At 44.6% G+C, this 20,536-nt stretch overlaps 1 protein-coding gene across 3 annotated transcripts in view; it reads right to left on the minus strand.

The window, feature by feature from the left end:
* Positions 1–1,155: 1,155 nt before the first annotated feature.
* cUnh2orf42 (chromosome Un C2orf42 homolog) overlaps positions 1,156–20,536 on the minus strand; it is a 30,330-nt gene continuing 10,949 nt past the window's right edge. The window contains exons 7-14 of one of the 3 annotated variants that reach the window (XM_080766389.1): positions 15,129–15,342; positions 14,147–14,272; positions 10,733–10,918; positions 9,570–9,677; positions 8,689–8,796; positions 6,574–6,674; positions 3,963–4,122; positions 1,156–1,491 (exon numbers count right to left, since the gene is read on the minus strand). In XM_080766389.1, coding sequence (XP_080622515.1) covers positions 1,178–1,491; positions 3,963–4,122; positions 6,574–6,674; positions 8,689–8,796; positions 9,570–9,677; positions 10,733–10,918; positions 14,147–14,272; positions 15,129–15,342 — 1,317 coding nt within the window. In that variant the 3' untranslated portion in view covers positions 1,156–1,177. Of the gene's footprint in view, positions 1,492–3,962; positions 4,123–6,573; positions 6,675–8,688; positions 8,797–9,569; positions 9,681–10,732; positions 10,919–14,146; positions 14,273–15,128; positions 15,343–20,536 lie in introns of all 3 variants that reach the window. The other 2 variants (XM_080766388.1, XM_080766390.1) reach the window with 2 other exon arrangements.

Below are 20,536 nucleotides of genomic sequence, written 5' to 3' on the forward strand. Positions count from 1 at the left end.
GCATTTCTCCCATAGGCTTTTCTTAAAGTATTTATTTAAAGACGGTTACGCCGCGGACAAAGCCAACTCGGATCGTGACGAATCATGACAATGAACACAATGTTTTGGGGCCGATCAAATAATTTATAAGAAGAAAAACAAAACAAATAGTGTTGTTTGTCTCCTGCCTTTATTTTCTTCTTTCTAATGATTTGATCGGCCCCAAAACATTGTGTTCATTGTCATGATTCGTCACGATCCGAGTTGGCTTTGTCCGCGGCGTGACCGTCTTTAAATAAATACTTAAATAAAAGCCTATGGAGAAAAATGCATTGAGATTTATTTCCTGGGCCACTCGTTGTTCTGAAAGGGGGAGGGACTGCGACGCTCTATTGGGGGTGGGGAGAGGGGGGGGGGGGGGGGGTGGCGGAGCGGGGGCCAAAGCGGTCCCCGGGCCCAAAACGTTGAGAACCCCTGGTCTAGAACCCCCATGGACTAGAACCCCCATGGACTGGAACCCCCATGGACTAGAACCCCCATGGACTGGAACACCCATGGACTGGAACCCCCATGGACTGGAACCCCCATGGACTAGAACCCCCATGGACTAGAACCCCCATGGACTAGAACCCCTGGACTAGAACCCCCCTGGACTAGAACCCCCATGGACTAGAACCCCCATGGACTGGAACCCCCATGGACTAGAACCCCCATGGACTAGAACCCCCATGGACTAGAACCCCCATGGACTGGAACCCCCATGGACTGGAACCCCCATGGACTGGAACCCCCATGGACTAGAACCCCCATGGACTGGAACCCCCATGGACTGGAACCCCCATGGACTGGAACCCCCATGGACTAGAACCCCCATGGTCTAGAACCCCCATGGTCTAGAACCCCCATGGACTGGAACCCCAATGGACTAGAACCCCCATGGACTAGAACCCCTGGACTAGAACCCCCATGGACTAGAACCCCCATGGACTAGAACCCCCATGGACTAGAACCCCTGGACTAGAACCCCTGGACTAGAACCCCCATGGACTAGAACCCCTGGACTAGAACCCCCATGGACTAGAACCCCTGGACTAGAACCCCCATGGACTAGAACCCCTGGACTAGAACCCCCATGGACTAGAACCCCTGGACTAGAACCCCCATGGACTGGAACCCCCATGGACTGGAACCCCTTGCCTTAGAGCACAACCTGCAGAACCTCTACAGGCTGTGAGAGTGGAGGCTGGACGGAGGAAACCCCCGGCGGGGTCTTCGTGTCGCTGCTCGCTGCTCCTCCGTTCGTCCTCCTCCGGTTCGATGCCGCGGTGGCGTTGCCGCCGCCGCCGCCGTGCTCCACCGGTGGTCCACCGCCGCTCTGCTCGTGGCCGAACTCAAAGCGGATCCGCAGCTCTCCGAGCCGCGAGCGCGGCAGCACGTCCGGGATCCACTCGATCACAAAGGGAGTGGCTTCCAGCTTCTGGTCCGCGGCGGTTCCTCCGGTGGCCGACGTTCCTGGTTCACAGAGATCAATGGATAACAGATCAATAACAGATCAATCAATAACAGATCAATGGATATAACAGCGTTGTTTGTTGTTTTTTTAACCTGTTTATTGCCATTATAGAATCATTTACAAGCAATTTCATTTCATATTACAGAACATTTCCTTTTCTCTACGTTTTTTTAAAGGTATATTCAGTTATTTCACTCAAAAACCCTTAGGTTTCGTTTTTGCCTTGGGACCCAAGCTTTCATCCAATCAGGATAGAGAACCAAAAACGAAACCTAAGGTTTTTTGACCCCCCCCAGGGGTTAACTGGGGACAGGGAGGAACTCCTTATATGGTCAGCACACTCTATAGTAGAGAGGATTATCACAACAAAACAAAAAAATAAGTGATATTTGAATTAAGTGAAATCACTGAATATACCTTTAAGTGTACAAGTAAAATAAATGAAATTTACAAAAAAAATAATAATAATAATAATAATAGTAATATATTGTATAGTATTGTTTGCCTTGAGAGTGCCTTGGGGGTAATTACATAATTACTTTTCACTGTGATATGGGTTTTTTAATTTATTTAGAATATCTATATTTTTTTGTTTTTAATTTAGTGTATCTGGGCAGCGTCATTCGTAGATTCCGCTTCGTCGTTGTTGTTGTTGTTGTTTTTGTTGTTTTTGTAGACTTAAAAAAAAAACTAAGACGGAAAATGTTCGTCGGTCGACCACCTTTTATCAATGACGAATACCAAATGGAAACTAAATGAAAACGATAACCTAAAGGTCATTACACACACTGGCGAATTGGCGACGCGATATATTCGTGCGAATAATTCGCATTTAAAAAAAACAAAAAACAATTGAAGTCCATGCAAGCTTCCACATCAGCGGCGAATGTGCGAAAATGCGACCGTTTTCACTCTTTATTTGTTCGCTCTGGTGTCGTATATTTTGCAGAGATTCGCAGGCGAACTGCAACATGCAATATTTCGCATTTTCAGATCGCTTATTCGCGTCGCGTCGCCAATTCGCCAGTGTGTAATGACCTTTAGACTAAATGTGTTGACAATTTCGCCAACAGATAAAAAACTACAGACTAAAATGTCAGGAAGGGATATAGTGGACAAGAGATCCAGTGTAAGACATTTTACAATTAGTTGCATGCTGAAAATCTAGCAGATCTACAAGCTCACAACGCGTCACAGCGTCGTACCCTTCCTAACATTTGAGTCTAGTTTTTATTTGTTGACGAAAGATTGTCAGTATATTCAGTCTTAGTGTTTAGTCGTCCTAGCTTATAGTTTTCAATTCATTTCCATTTAGTTTTCCCATTTTGGGGCGGGAACCCCTTTTGGTGTTAGCATTATGTCATGCTTTAGCTATTGAAAAATAGCAGATCTACAAGCTCACCGAGTGGCGCGCTACGTGCTTGTAGGTCTGCTATTTTTGAAAAAGTGTGAAAAAATTTTTTTTCTGAAAACTGGAGGATTTTAAAAAAATGTTTAGGTCAGGCCTAAATGGGTTAACATACTCTACCATACATATTCAAGTTCAGGATTATGAAAGATCATTAATATTATTATGTTCGGGCACTTCTCTTTTGTTTTTAAATAATCTAATTGTCCTTGTATTCCCTTTGTCTTTTCTCATTTATATTTGAACATGTTCGGAATAAATACATAAATTAAATGAAATAGCCTAGTATAGATCTACAAGATAACGGCACACTGAGTTGTGTCCTGTAGGTCTCAAACAGCACAGAGTGGCGCGCTACGAGCTTGTGTAGGTCTGCTATTTTTGAAAAATCGAAGAACGACTGACGTAGAAGACATTTTTTTAATCTGATCTCAGGTCAGAATGGAAAACTGTCAGGAAGTAGAAGACGTTTTTAAAATCTGATCTCAGATCAGAATGGGTTAATAGTTTTAGTCAACGAAATCAACACTGCCCCCCTGACAAGAACCCAAAGCCGGGTACTGGACAGTACACTAAGAACCCAGAGCCCGGTACTGGACAGTACACTCAGAACCCAAAGCCCGGTACTGGACAGTACACTCAGAACCCAAAGCCCGGTACTGCACAGTACACTAAGAACCCAGAGCCCGGTATACTGGACAGTACACTAAGAACCCAGAGCCCGGTACTGGACAGTACACTCAGAACCCAAAGCCCGGTACTGGACAGTACACTCAGAACCCAAAGCCCGGTACTGCACAGTACACTAAGAACCCAGAGCCCGGTATACTGGACAGTACACTAAGAACCCAAAGCCCGGTATACTGGACAGTACACTAAGAACCCAGAGCCCGGTATACTGGACAGTACACCAAGAACCCAGAGCCCGGTATACTGGACAGTACACTAAGAACCCAAAGCCCGGTATACTGGACAGTACACTAAGAACCCAAAGCCCGGTACTGGACAGTACACTAAGAACCCAGAGCCCGGTATACTGGACAGTACAGTACACACACTCACCCACTCTGAGGAAGGTGCGCAGCTCCACGGGTCTGATGGCCAGAGGTCGGTCCGTAGTGGCGCCGCCCGGCAGTGCGTCGGGGGGACACTCTGGACGGAGGAACGGGGAGTAGGAGCCGTCCACGTTCCTCACAAAGCTCTGGCTCAGCTCCAGAGGCATCTGGTAAGGACACCAACACGTGTTTCAGGCATCACGTCATACTTTAGCTTAGACTTAGATAGCATTTGATACAGACTTATAGCATGTTATGTAGACAGCATAAGTGCATTGTATGTAGTCATAGCACGTCATAGTGTATATGTATAGCATAGTAGTATAGATGTATAGCTTATATGTATAGTTTCATTATAGATATTATATACACTGTTACTTTCTTATCTTACGCACGTTTCATGATAAATGTTTTTATGTGATGTATTCCCATGCTTTTTTGTTCTTGCTTAACGTAAGTCGCTCTGAATTAAGAGCGTCTGCTAAATGCCTAAATTGTAAATTGTAGCTATTGAAAAAATAGCAGACCTACAAGCTCGTAGCGCTGCACTCGTTGTAGGTCTGCTATTTTTGAAAAAAATCGTGAAAATGCGGCGCAAATCTTTGAATATATGTATTCTTTCAGAGCGAACCCTTTTAACTCAAATCTTTGCCTCTGGGAGGGGAGGGGGGGGGGGGGGTCGCCTGGAACAACATATTTCCAGATGGGGGGTCGGCCAATTATATAGGCTATAGTTTTGGGGGTCCAGTTTTGAGAACGCCTCGCATAGAAACATGGGGGTTTTTCCAAGAAAACTCGGGATTTAGAAGACATTTGTAGAATCTTTTCTCAGGTCTGACAATGAATGGACGTAAGAAGAAATATATTTGCGCCGCATTTTCACGATCTTTTTCAAAAATAGTAGACGCCACGAGTTCGTAGCGAGGCACTCGGTGCCGCGCTAGAATTGTAATCGATGGCTCTGAAACTTGCCAGGTTCCACGTACTAAATTCGTGGGTGTCATTATAGACGAACATTTAAAATTGGAAACAACATATTGATACCGTGTGTGTATGAAGTCTATGAAGATGCTTTGGTATATTGAGAAAAATCTGCCCTTTTGTTTTTCCTTCAACTCTATTATAGCTTAATTTTCCCTCATATTAATTACTGTAAATATTGTCTGGGCTGCTACATATTCAACACATCTCACTCAATTACTGATCATTCAAAAAAGGGTTTCTGAGAATGATTTCACATTCAGATCGGTATGAGCCGTCGGCCTTGCCCTTCATTAAATATTCACTATTACCCATTGACAAAGTAAACGTTTTTCAGACCTGTTTATTTATGTTTCAATTTAAAAAAAAATGCATACAAGACCTTCCGTCTTCTTTTCACAATTTCTTCCGTGTTATTTCTGACATTCACTCCTGCCCCACAAGGCAAAGAGATCATTTTGAATTACCATATTGTCGCACGTCCAAAAAACAATCTTTCATCTAATTTAGAGGCCCTCATCTATGGAACTCCCTATAGATGCTTCACTTAAATCCTCATTATCCTTGCCAATATTAAAAAAAAACATCTAAAGAAATATCTTATTTCTTCCTCTCTGTAGATTACATGCTTTATTTTGATGCGTTATATTTTCTTTTGTGTGTTTGTTGTTGTATTGTTTATTTCCGTTTTTTGTGCAGTCTGTGTTTTTATTTCTTTACTGCACAGCTGCCCCCCTTTGCCAACGTGTAGACTTATGTACTGTTCTTTATGAACTTTTAATCTGTTTAAACCAATGACCTCTTCCTACAGGAAAGGATTCCAAATAAGCCAGCTGGCTTCTTCCCTTCCTTGCATTGTAGTTTTGTTCTTTGATATGTTATTGTCTATTTTTTGTACTACGTGCTAAATAAAGTGGCAAATCGAGTGGCAAAGCAACAGGCAAAGTGAGTTTTACATTGTTTAATGCAATCAGATAGGACTTTTCTGTTTGGATGTCTGGGCTAGTGTCAAGGCCAGAGAGTAGTTTTTTGCCACTCAGTGGGCGTTCCCGAATAACTTCCGGGTTTGATGATGATGTCACGCGCATACCCTCTTTTGACTTCATGCATGCGAGGCAGCGGTGGACGAACGGTTTGCGGAGCGGTCTTGATATCGGAAGGTCGCTATAGTTCGTATCCCCGGACCGGCACGTTAAAATTATACCACCGCTGAAGTGCCCTTTATGGACAAGGCATTGAACCTCTACCATGAAATGTTCTATGAGCAGGGCCTGGCTGTAAACAAGTTCTTGAGCTTAGTCCAGTTACCCTGCAGGGTAAACATAGTACCTTTCCTTTCCTTAGTCCAGTTACCCTGCAGGGTAAACATAGTACCTTTCCTTTCCTTAGTCCAGTTACCCTGGGTAAACATAGTACCTTTCCTTTCCTTAGTCCAGTTACCCTGGGTAAACATAGTACCTTTTCCTTTCCTTAGTCCAGTTACCCTGGGTAAACATAGTACCTTTCCTTTCCTTAGTCCAGTTACCCTGGGTAAACATAGTACCTTTCCTTTCCTTAGTCCAGTTACCCTGCAGGGTAAACATGGTACCTTTCCTTTTATGTGCATAGTTGCATATGCCCTCTCGTGGCCAACTGACCTGTGGGGTGTCCAGGATGCGTTTGACCTGCATCAGGTTGGTGATGTTCCAGGTATATTTGGAGAACGAGCCCAGAGGTAGAGAGTCATTCCTTACGAATGCTGACATGAGCAGAGAGAGAGAGAGAGAGAGAGAGAGAGAGAGAGAGGACACAGACAAATAATTATTATTATTAGCCAACAATACATTCCATTTAAAGCTGCTATAAGTAATAATACATTATGTCAACATTTTAATGGCCTTTTTTTTGTGTAAGTCTAACTCTTGGTCTCAGAGTTACCGACTTTTTAAGGGGCAATTTAGAACCCCCTAAAACAGTGGTTCTTAACCCATTCTGACCGGGAACCCGTTTAGGTGTTCGCATCATGTCATGCTTTAGCTATTGAAAAATAGCAGACCTACAAGCTCATAGCGCGCCACCGAGTGGCGCGCTACGAGCTTGTAGGTCTGCTATTTTTGAAAAATCGAAGAACGACTGACACTTTTAGAATCTGATCTCAGGTCAGAATGGGTTAATCAGACCAGTGTGTGTCCTAGTGGAAACCTCGTATGAATCTGATCTCAGGTCAGAATGGGTTAACCAGGGGTCCTTGAGGAGGTTCCAGGGTGGTCCCCATACAGCTAAATGATGGAGAGTTGGTAACCAAATGGACCAGATCTGTACTATTTAATTTACAAGAAGTCTAACACAATTAGAGAATGTAGAATCATTTTACACAATTGTGACCTAGATTTGACTGAGGGGCCTCCAGCTTTTCACCGAGGGGTGGGTCTCGAACCTCTGGACCCGGTTTTTTTTGTAGATTTTTTTTGTAGATTTCTTTTTGTAGATTTTATTTTGTAGATTTCTTTTTGTAGATTTTTTTTTATAGATTTTTTTTGTAGATTTTCTTTTTTGTAGATTTTTTTTGTAGACTTTTTTATTTTGTAGATTTTTTTTGTAGATTTCTTCGTAGATTTTTTTTGTAGATTTTTTTGTGGGGCTTGTGGCTTGCAGAGGCGGAGCTATCTCTCTGCGTGGAGTTAGTTGTGGAGGGGTCTAGAGACAGAGACACACGCCGTGCCTTTATGGCACTGAAGCGCTGAAGCGCTGAAGCACTGAAGCTCTGAAGCGCTGAAGCACTGAAGCGCTGAAGCGCTGAAGCGCTGAAGCACTGAAGCTCTGAAGCGCTGAAGCGCTGAAGCGCTGAAGCGCTGAAGCACTGAAGCGCTGAAGCTCTGAAGCTCTGAAGCGCTGAAGCTCTGAAGCGCTGAAGCTCTGAAGCGCTGAAGCGCTGAAGCGCTGAAGCACTGAAGCTCTGAAGCGCTGAAGCGCTGAAGCGCTGAAGCGCTGAAGCGCTGAAGCTCTGAAGCGCTGAAGCGCTGAAGCGCTGAAGCTCTGAAGCGCTGAAGCGCTGAAGCGCTGAAGCACTGAAGCTCTGAAGCGCTGAAGCGCTGAAGCGCTGAAGCGCTGAAGCTCTGAAGCACTGAAGCGCTTCAGCTGAAGCACTGAAGCTCTGAAGCGCTGAAGCGCTTCATTTTCAATCTTGCGTCTTCACTGCATGCGTCGTGGTGTGCAGGACGCTGGCTGCATCGACATTATGAGACCAGTGTTGTTTTTGGCAGCAAATTTCTATTTTAGTTTAGTCATAGTCTTTGGACTGAAACTTCATTTAGTTTTAGTCACATTTTAGTCACCTGGAATGTCTTAGTGTTTAGTCTAGTTTTAGTCGACTAAATATAAGATTTTTCGTAATTTTTCGTAATGAGTGTTTTTACACGTGCTGAAAATAGCCGATCTACAAGCTCACAACGCGTCGCGACGCGTTGTGAGCTTGTAGATCGGCTATTTTCAGCATGCAACCAAAGTGTAAAATGACTCATACTGGATCTCTTGTCCACTATAGTCCCTACCTAACATTTTAGTCTAGTTTTTATTTGTCGACGAAATTGTCAGTATATTCAGTCTTAGTTTTAGTCACCGTAGCTTAGTTTTCATTTAGTTTCCATTCGTTTTTTGTCAGTGGAAAAAGGTCGTCGACGAACATTTTTCGTCTTAGTTTTAGTCGACAAAAACAACACTGCGTGAGACGAGAGAGAGAGAGAGAGGAGAGAGGAAGCGTTCGTTGTAACCACCAGTGGTTGTGTTGGGCAGGCGTCTCTTCCTGGAGCCCAGGGACAGACGCTGCTGCAGGGCGTTGAAGAACTCCTGGGGGACGTGGTACACCAACGCTTCCGGCTTCCCTGGAGCAGCAAAAACATGGCAAACGGTGCATTTATATAGAGCCTTTATTTCCAAGGGGCTTTACATGGATTGTGCATTACGTTCACCCATTCACACACACATTCATTCATTCATACACCGATTGCGGCGGAAGCCATGCAAGGCACCAACCAGCACATCGGGAGCAATTTGGGGGTTCAGTGTCTTCTTGCCCAAGGACACTTCGACATGTAGACAGGAGGAGGAGGAGGAGCCGGGATTCGAACCGCCGACCCACGGATCATTGGACGACCTGCTCTCTACCTTTTGAGCCACAGTCGCCCCATTGAAGCGTTATTCATAGTCTGATTTATCGGTGGTGAGGTGACCATGGGTAATAATAATGCACAAATACTACTTGAATAACTTATAATACATTCTAATAACGGTGAATGACTCTAATAACTTTTAATAACTTTTAATACATTTCAAATAACTTTACTAGACCCCAGGAAATTACATCTGGCCACCAAAGATCACGGGATCTTAGCTCTGGTCCATAGCTCTAATGCGCGCATTAGAGCTATGTTACTCTCAACTTCCGCCGCCCGCATGAATGCAGACCAGCCTCTCCTCTTTGGCGTAAATAAAAAGAACGTTTTTTGCTACTCACCAAAACAAAGGCGAGTTGTGTCATTAGAAAGCCTACTTTCCTTAGTGGAAGCACTCTGAGCCCCCCCCCCACCCCCCCCACCCACCCACCACACGTATAAACGGTACTTTTTGGCCAAAAGGTCAGAACGGGTGAACTTACCATCAAACTGGTAGTTCATGGTGTGGTGGATTCTCTCCGTCACGCTGGCCAGCCACTGCAGGAAGCCCATGGACACGCTGTGCTCCTCTACTGGCTGACCGCTGCCCCCTGCTGGAAACCACACAGAAGACGTAGGTCGCCGTTACAATGCCCTAGAGACCCCTGGGAGATGGAGTCTGTCCCCGTTACAATGCCCTAGAGCAGTGGTTCCCAAAGTGGGGTCCGGGGACCCCCAGGGGTACCTGAGGGAGTTCCAGGGGGGACCCATCTATTTTGTTCATGTTCATAAAGTGCTAAAGTGTTTAAAGCAGTGGTTCCCAAACCTTTTCATGTCAAGGACCCCCAAATTGACACTACTTAGCCCGTGGACCCCCATTTGAAAAGATATGCCAGGGACCCCCATAAGAGAAGACGTACACATTTAGACGTCTACATTTAGACGTCTACATTTAGACGTACACATTTAAACGTCTACATTTAGACGTCTACATTTAGACGTCTACATTTAGACGTACACATTTAGACGTCTACATTTAGACGTCTACATTTAGACGTACACATTTAGACGTACACATTTAGACGTCTACATTTAGACGTCTACATTTAGACGTCTACATTTAGACGTCTACATTTAGACGTCTACATTTAGACGTCAACATTTAGACGTCAACATTTAGACGTCAACATTTAGACGTCTACATTTAAATTCATTAATTAATCAAAATTGCGGCCTGTGCCCAGCACCATGCCAAAACTTTTTCCTGCAGGAAACACTGCTCGTGGTTGTAAATATATTGTTATCCGTGTTGCGAGGATGAAGGGGTAACTGGAAAAATATCTACCCCAAAAGGGGTACCTGGTCCAAAAAAGTTTGGGAACACCTGCCCTAGAGACCCCTGGGAGATGGAGTCCGTCCCCGTTACAATGGCCTGCTAATTAGTGGACAATATTAAAATGAAAATGCAATTTGGAAAATATACAAATGAAATAGGAGAAATGCCTTTTAACCTTCAGATAATGAACGCATTAATAACCATGTGGCCCATTGAGGTCATGGTTAGGTTTAGGCATTGCCTTTGTGGCGGTAAATGTGGGGTTCTAGGCGCCACCTGGGCGCCACGCCCAAAGACGGAGTCCCCTTGAGGCGGAGGGCGAGACATTACCTGGACTCTTCATCACCAAGGGGTGAGGATGAGGCGCTCTCCTCTGAACCGCTTTCCTCAGACCGGGGGGCGACGTGACCTCTGACCCAAAGCCGACAGGGAGCGACATCACCTCCGACCCCAAGCCGACAGGAAGTGATGTCACTTCCGCCGCCACGCCGACAGGAAGCACCGCCGCCGAGGAGGCTGGAGGTATAGAACGACAGAAGAAGAGGATGCACACACGAGGGAGAAAAAAAAAAAAAAGTTAAACTACAAAATGTAGGCAACACACACAACAAATGCACCGCACTGTTGTGACGAAAAGAGAGCTGAGCCAGAAGGCAAAGCTTTCCGTCTACCGAGCAATCTTCGTTCCTACTCTCACCTTATATGGTCATGAAGTGTGGGTCATGACCCAAAGAATAAGAAATTAGTTTTGACGGGTGGCTGGCATCTCCCTTAGAGATATAGGGTGAGAAGTTCAGTCACACGAGAGAGAGACTCGGAGTAGAACCGCTGCTCCTTCGCCTGGAAAGGAGCCAGCTGAGGTGGTTCGGGGCATCTGGTTAGGATGCCTCGAGCCAGCTGAGGTGGTTCGGGGCATCTGGTTAGGATGCCTCTCGGGTGTCTCCCTATAGGGAGGTCCTCGACGAACGTCCCACTGGGAGGAGACCCCGGGGCAGACCAAGGACCACGTCCCACTGGGAGGAGACCCCCGGGGCAGACCAAGGACCACATCCCACTGGGAGGAGACCCCGGGGCAGACCAAGGACCACGTCCCACTGGGAGGAGACCCCCCCCCCCCCCCCCCCCCCGGGGCAGACCAAGGCGCAGTTGGAGGAAATACATCGACTCACTGGCCTTGGAACGTCTCAGGATCCCCCAGGAGGAAGTCACTAATGTTGCTCTGGAGAGGGAAGTCTGGAGCTCTCTGGTGGAGCTGTTGCCCCCGCGACCCGACTACGGATAAGCGGTTGAAGATGGATGGATGGATGGATGGACACACAACAAACGCTTAGATCAAGGTCAATGTATGTCTTCTCTCATGCTAGAGAACCATGCTACGCACTCTGTAACTATTCAATGCATGAGGAGTGCACCTGACGGACGGACGTAGCGCATGGAAGGAACACCTAATTCCTATATATATATATTTTTTTATCCCACGATTTTGTAACCCATTTTTCACCCCTGTGTCAATCATCTAATGTGATCCTGGGCTATACACACTCTCCGCCAACCTAGTCCCCATATATGGGGGACAAGGGGAGAGCAACAGACTTGAACTCATGCTTCCTTCATGCCTGAGTGTCCAAGTTGCTCCTTTACACCTGACAGGGGGGGAGTTTCCCTGGTTGGACGTCGTAGCGCGTGAAAGGAACATGTTATTCCAACCAGTTCCTTTCCCCTCCATCAGGCGCCCCAGCTGGCCAGGGGGAGGCAGTTTAGTGACCAGGATTACTGCATGTTTTTGTGAGGGTACCAACCCTAGGGGACACGGGGAGAACATGTGAGGGTACCTACCCTAGGGGACACGGGGAGAACATGCAAACTCCACACAGAAAGGCCCTTTCCAGCCACACGTAATTCCAACCAGTTAATTTCCCCTCCATCAGGCGCCCCGGCTGGCCAGGGTCCGGCGGCCAATTACATATTAAACCGGGGATCCTTGAAATAAATAAAAAAGTCTTGTAACCACTGCTACAGTTACTCGTCTTGTCGGTGTGATTAGTGGATGGTTGTACCAGTGACAGAGTGGTGTGATTAGTGGATGGTTGTACCAGTGACAGAGTGGTGTTGATAGTGGATGGTTGTACCAGTGACAGAGTGGTGTGATTAGTGGATGGTTGTACCAGTGACAGAGTGGTGTGTTAGTGGATGGTTGTACCAGTGACAGAGTGGTGTGATTAGTGGATGGTTGTACCAGTGACAGAGTGGTGTGATTAGTGGATGGTTGTTACCAGTGACAGAGTGGTGTGATTAGTGAATGGTTGTACCAGTGACAGAGTGGTGTGTTGGTGCATGGTTGTACCAGTGACAGAGAGGTGTGATAGTGGATGGTTGTTACCAGTGACAGAGTGGTGTGATAGTGGATGGTTGTTACCAGTGACAGAGTGGTGTGATAGTGGATGGTTGTACCAGTGACAGAGTGGTGTGATAGTGGATGGTTGTTACCAGTGACAGAGTGGTGTGATTAGTGGATGGTTGTACCAGTGACAGAGTGGTGTGATTAGTGGATGGTTGTACCAGTGACAGAGTGGTGTGATTAGTGGATGGTTGTACCAGTGACAGAGTGGTGTGATTAGTGGATGGTTGTACCAGTGACAGAGTGGTGTGATAGTGGATGGTTGTTACCAGTGACAGAGTGGTGTGATAGTGGATGGTTGTTACCAGTGACAGAGTGGTGTGATAGTGGATGGTTGTACCAGTGACAGAGTGGTGTGATTAGTGGATGGTTGTTACCAGTGACAGAGTGGTGTGATAGTGGATGGTTGTACCAGTGACAGAGTGGTGTGATAGTGGATGGTTGTACCAGTGACAGAGAGGTGTGATTAGTGAATGGTTGTACCAGTGACAGAGAGGTGTGATTAGTGGATGGTTGTACCAGTGACAGAGTGGTGTGATTAGTGAATGGTTGTACCAGTGACAGAGTGGTGTGATAGTGGATGGTTGTACCAGTGACAGAGTGGTGTGATTAGTGGATGGTTGTACCAGTGACAGAGTGGTGTGATTAGTGGATGGTTGTTACCAGTGACAGAGTGGTGTGTTAGTGGATGGTTGTACCAGTGACAGAGTGGTGTGTTAGTGGATGGTTGTTACCAGTGACAGAGTGGTGTGTTGGTGCATGGTTGTACCAGTGACAGAGTGGTGTGTTAGTGGATGGTTGTTACCAGTGACAGAGTGGTGTGATTAGTGGATGGTTGTACCAGTGACAGAGTGGTGTTGATAGTGGATGGTTGTACCAGTGACAGAGTGGTGTGATTAGTGGATGGTTGTACCAGTGACAGAGAGGTGTGATTAGTGGATGGTTGTTACCAGTGACAGAGTGGTGTGATTAGTGGATGGTTGTACCAGTGACAGAGAGGTGTGATTAGTGGATGGTTGTACCAGTGACAGAGTGGTGTGATTAGTGGATGGTTGTTACCAGTGACAGAGTGGTGTGATTAGTGGATGGTTGTACCAGTGACAGAGTGGTGTGATTAGTGGATGGTTGTTACCAGTGACAGAGTGGTGTGATAGTGGATGGTTGTACCAGTGACAGAGTGGTGTTGATAGTGAATGGTTGTACCAGTGACATAGTGTTGTGATAGTGGATGGTTCGTACCAGTGACATAGTGTTGTGATAGTGAATGGTTGTACCAGTGACATAGTGTTGTGATAGTGGATGGTTCGTACCAGTGACATAGTGTTGTGATAGTGGATGGTTCGTACCAGTGACAGAGTGCTCCATGCAGTATCTCTTTGAGTGGTGCTGAAGGTCCTCTGATAGTCCAGAGAGATGGTGCTGGGTCTTGTCAGGAGCCGAGAGGAGTCTGGACCCACTGCTTTGATGAACGTCTGTAGAGACACATGAAGACACCCAGGATGAACAACGTGGTGTTTTTCATACCAAACTCACTTCGAGGGGACACTCAACTCAAGTCGACAGTCTGAGAGGGTTCAGGCGTGTGTGCTGGGTGCAGATTCAGAGAGTACGTATAGGAAGGGAATCAAATCTGCACTCTCAGCAATAGTAGGAGTTATTGTTTAATAAATATGGATCCGCAGCATTAATCAATTACGTAGACAGTCACGTTACGTAGACGGCACTAGAATTGCATTTTATGTAGTCATAGCACTTTATAGTACACATGTATGTATATTGTATAATATATAATATAGTATAGTATGTATAGTTGACATAGATACTCCACTGCTATGTTCTTAGTTTATACATGATTCATGATAACTACTTTGTGATGTGATGTATGACATGCTTTTTGTTCTTGCTTAATGTAAGTCGCTCTGGATCAAGAGCGTCTGCTAAATGCCTAAATTGTAAATTGTCTATATTTGTCCCAGTGTTCACACATTACTAGTACCGTTGAAGTTGTAGTTTATCAGACCGGAACATTACTAGTACCGTTGAAGTTGTAGTTTATCAGACCGGAACATTACTAGTACCGTTGAAGTTGTAGTTTATCAGACCGGAACATTACTAGTACCGTTGAAGTTGTAGTTTATCAGACCGGAACATTATACTAGTACCGTTGAAGTTGTAGTTTATCAGACCGGAACATTACTAGTACCGTTGAAGTTGTAGTTTATCAGACCGGAACATTACTAGTACCGTTGAAGTTGTAGTTTATCAGACCGGAACATTATACTAGTACCGTTGAAGTTGTAGTTTATCAGACCGGAACATTACTAGTACCGTTGAAGTTGTAGTTTATCAGACCGGAACAGTCGAAGTCCAGCTTGTCTTCGCTGGCGAAGGCACACACGCACGCATAGAAGTGGAGGCAAGGCTCTGGAGCAAGGCTTGCGCCGCCAGGAGTAGGATTGGAACCGGCAGTACGTCTCCTGGAGGACACGGCAGGCTGACCGGTCCCATCATCTGGAGAAGGTTTGCCTCTTCTGGTGTCGACCTTCCGGAGTGGAAAAAACAAAAATATATATGATTGATTGATTGATTGATTCGTGTCATGCACACCTTGTGCTCAACCCTCATGGGTTTATAAGACACCGTTTCACATTTGCAAATTACAGCCTAGTTTTAACATTACATAATTTATGCATTTTACAGCACGTTTACGTTGCATAATTAATCATATTACACCTCAGATGTATACAGAGTATACTCTTGTCTTCTTTCCCAAGCTTGACAAATACAATCTGCTACAACGAAAGTCCCTTTGGGCAAAACATATCTGCATTTTTACACAGTCATTTAAATCTAGGAAATCCCCACATATATAGAAGAAATCTTATTAACCAAAATATCCCTTAAGTCATCGTATTTAGAGCAGTAAAACAAAGAGTGAACTTCGTTTTCAATTTATATCATATATATATATATATATATATATATATATATATATATATATATATATATATATATATATATATATATGATATATATGACTATTTTTGATATTACAGAGACACTGAGACAGTCATGGTGGCACTGAGACTAAAGGTAGTCGCACACTGGACACGTCTTTTCGGGGAAAAACGACAGAAAAACGACAGCTAAAAAATCCGAAAACGCGTCCAGTGTGCTGACAGGGACCTTTACTGTTGAGGAGAGGAGAAAACATTAAAAAAAAATAATAACAACCCCTTTTGGTGTTTTAAACATTATGTTATAATTTAGCTATTGAAAAATAGCAGATCTACAAGCTCATAGCGCGAGGAGGAAGAGGAGGAGGAGGAGGAGGAGGAGGTCTCCAGGGCAGGCCAGGAGGTGTTGTCCGCTTATGAGGCATTTTGTCCGCATATTCTATTCAGACCGGTCTGAAGTGAGTGGTACTGCACTGCACTGCACTGCACTGCACTGCACTGTACTGTACTGTACTGTACTGTACTGTTCTATCTGTTCACCCACTCTATACCAGCACCAGCAGTACACCTTACATTGAGGACTATTTGAGGATAACCTTTACACGGTTTCGGTTGTCCGCTCATAGACTGCGTGTGGAAATGGGAAGATGGAGCCGCATACCACCTGAACAGCGGTTTTGCCAACGTGAGACTGGTATACAAAACGAACAGCACATACTGGTGTCCTCTAACCTCACACAAGATATCAGAGAGAAATATGGACATGAGGGTATTGATTTGAGCTCACTCTTTGTGGGCACTAACAGAGAGACTTTGCATAATATCATTATGCTACATGCCTGCCTGTCACTTGTGGAGCAATAGAAAGCTCCTGTTGTAAAGGGTTTCTGTGTATTGTATATTTTAATGTATTGTACCTTTTTAAAGTTTTTGATTCATGGGCTTTTTATTTTTGTTTGGACCCAATGTTTTATACATTTGTGTCAATAAAGTAAGTAACTAACTAACGTACTGTACTGTACTGTACTGTACTGTACTGTACTGTACTGTACTGTACTGTACTGTACTGTACTGTACTGTACTGTACTGTACTGTACTGTACTCCTCCCTCCCTGCCTGTGTGTGTGTGTGTGTGTGTGTACATTGTTGAGAAGTAGAATAGAGAAGTTGGCATTGTGGCATTGTTGAGAAGGAGTCTTACTGTCAGAATCAAGGGAGAGACGGCAACCCACAGGGGAGATGTTGTCATGACGTGTGTGTGTGTGTGTGTGTGTCCATGCTGCAACACCTAAAGCGGCCAGTAAAAAGCGCGCGCGCGCGCACACGCACACACACACACACACACACACACACACACACACACACACACACACACACACACACACACACACACACACACACACACACACACACACACACACACATCTCCCCTGTGGGTTCCCGTCTCTCCCTTGATTCTGACAGTAAGACTCTTTCTCAACAATGCCACAATGCCAACTTCTCTATTCTCTCTCTCTCTCTCTCTCTCACACAAGACACTATAAAGTATAAACTGACCCTTTCAGTTCAACCAGGCCTTTCTGAAGGGTTCTATCTGCTGCAGAGCTGTGCTTCAGAGGGTCACCACTTATACAAACAACCTTGACCCCGAGCTTGACCCCGAGCTTGACCTAGAGTCCTAGACATGACCCCAACAGCCTACAGTCCAATAAATTGTCTTAGTGCCTTTCTTTCACATCATGAAATAATCCTCACTAATAATCATGATAAAATGGCACCATTTTTTTCTACTCAGTCTGTGTCTCATAGGAGGGCTGTGGGCAGTTTAGAAACCGTCTTCCAGTGACATCATCATTAGGCAGATTATTTTTTAAACATATTTTTTAGATTTTCATTATCGTGAGAACGATGGCTTCCATTTTCGCATTGCAACTTTTCAGGGCTAGAAAGCCTGCAGTTTCTATTAGCTTGTATTCCCCATCGATTATGTCACTGGTAGACGGTTTCTGAACTGCCCACAGCCCTCCTATGAGACACAGACCGAGTAGAAAAAAAAATCATTTTTGGTGCGTGTGTGTATGTGGGTGCGTGCGTGCGTGTGTGTTCGTGGATGAATGTGTGTGTGTGTGTGTGTGTGTGTGTGTGTGTGTGTGAGAGTGAATGTGCGGCCGGTCTGTGACAGCGCTGGGCTTGCCACAAAGTGTGTCTATGCAATAAGTCACAATAGGAGTGCATTGACGCATGCAGAGCATATACAGCCAACATTATAGACATTTTGTCATGAACAGGTATCCACCAACACCAAAATAAATGACTGCAGTGTGGACCTTTAGGACCTGGTCCTGTCTGCTAACTGTCTGTCCATGTGGACACATAGTGGACTTAATGGATTTACAATGACAAACGCTACATAACAGAATGACTGTCTGTCCCTGTGGACACTAGTGGACTTAACCCTGCAAGACCTGGATATATTTCTACTTTCAAAAAAGAGATTTCAACCTTACTACTACTTAGATACTTTACAATGACAAACACTACATTGGCAGATTCAGACTCCTAGAACTTCAACCCCTGTAGCAACCAGACACCTCTCTTTGTCTCATTGTCAAATGCAGACTTACGATCACAATAAAGCTGGATGTAATACTAATCAGTTTGTTGATTATCCTTCTTGCAGATTTGGACCTGACTAAACAGAGAGACTGGTGGAAGACCAGTTTTGATGAGTTCCAGACCAGACATGACAACCTGACCGAACAGAGAGGCCAGTTACTGACCAGACTTAACAACCTGACCGAACAGAGAGGCCAGTGGAAGACCAGACTTAACAACCTGACCGAACAGAGAGGCCAGTTACTGACCAGACTTAACAACATGACTGAACAGAGAGGCCAGTGGAAGACCAGACTTAACAACATGACTGAACAGAGAGGCCAGTGGAAGACCAACAACCTGACCGAACAGAGAGGCCAGTTACTGACCAGACTTAACATGACTGAACAGAGAGGCCAGTGGAAGACCAACAACCTGACCGAACAGAGAGGCCAGTTACTGACCAGACTTAACAACATGACTGAACTGAAGAGGATTCTTTGTGGTCAGTGAGACGTCACTGTGTTTATACATTCTTATATCATGTTGTTCACCTTTTTGTCATTAATCACATTAAAAACAGTGTCTAACATTATATTTTGTTGTTAGAATCACATGGATTTACATTTGGTGATGGTGTGTGTTACTACATCTCTACTGAGACGAAGACCTGGGAGGACAGCAGAGCATTCTGTACAGCCAGACAATCTGACCTGATGATCATAAAGAGCAGAGAGAAGCAGGTGCAGTGTGTGTGTGTGTGTGTGTGTGTGTGTGTGTGTGTGTGTGTGTGTGTGTATGTGTGCGCGTGCGCGTGCGTGTGTGTGTGTGTGTGTGTGTGCATGTTGTAACCTACTCCATCTAGTTGAGACACACATCTAGTATTGTACAGGTTGTACTTCAGTAACCAGCTGATTGTCTGTCCAGGACTTTGTTGTCAGACTCTTTGGCCGATCCAGACTCGGTGGCGGGTACATCAAGACTGTGTGGCTTGGATTGACCGACAGAGAGACAGAAGGAGTGTGGAAGTGGGTGGATGGAACACCACTGACCACACCACCGTAAGACTTTACCTTCATTATTCTACTGAGGCCCATTCTAAATACTGACCTAAGTTTTCTGAAAAACAAATATTTATATAGCAGCATCACATTTTTTAATACTGTACATACTGTTCGCGTTGCCAAAAAAAATGGCAACTAAAAAATACGGGGAAGCAGCTTTTTGCTTCTACGGGCCGTCGGCATGGAACAAGCTCCCACTGTACCTTCGTCAGGCAGCCTCTGTAGTTTAACAAACTCCCACTGTACCTTCGACAGGCAGCCTCTGTAGTTTAACAAACTCCCACTGTACCTTCGACAGGCAGCCTCTGTAGACATTTATAAAGCTCAGCTCAAGACCCACTTCTACAACATTGCTTTTAATTGAGTTTTAATTTGCACGTTCCCACCGTGCCCTGACTGATTTGCTGCATGTGGTGTTTTTATTATTATTTTATTTGTTTTTATTTGTTTTTATTTATTTTTATTTATTTTATGTTCTTATATTAAATTTTGTTCTTTGCCATTGTTTTATCATTTTAACTACTTATGTTTTATTGTATTCTATTTTTGCCCTGTGAAGCACTTTGAGCTACATTTATGTATGAAAGGTGCTATACAAATAAAGTTTATTATTATTATTATTATTACAGAACCCAAAAAGGGGTTCCCGCCCAAAATGGGTTAAAGAAAACATTTTAACTACATTTATTTTCAGCAAACTACATTTCACATTATTTCCTCTTCATATTTATTTCTAAATGGAATCAAAGGCTATAATTCAACAGTTACTCTGTATCCGTTGTCTATTTCATTGTCCAGTTAATTTGTACGTAAATATATAATCATTGCGAACGCAGATCATGTCTGTGTGTCTGTGTGTCTGTCCCGCTATCCAAATATGGAGTGTGTTGCATCAGCAATCACTCAGCTCCATATATGGGCACAAAAGGGGCCAGGTCCACATATACAGTAACAGCGGGACAGACACACACACACACAGACAGACAGACATGATCTGCAGGGTCTCAGCTGCGTTCGCTTCCCGCGTTTGCGCGTCTTACTGGTTATATATATTTTATCTGAATGTTTAGGTTATAATGTAATATAATTTGAAGTCATGATTAAAAAGAAAAACTATAAA

The sequence above is a fragment of the Protomyctophum bolini genome (genome assembly GCF_963924005.1).
Source record: "Protomyctophum bolini genome assembly, chromosome: 6".
NCBI classification, from domain to species: Eukaryota; Metazoa; Chordata; class Actinopteri; order Myctophiformes; family Myctophidae; genus Protomyctophum; species Protomyctophum bolini.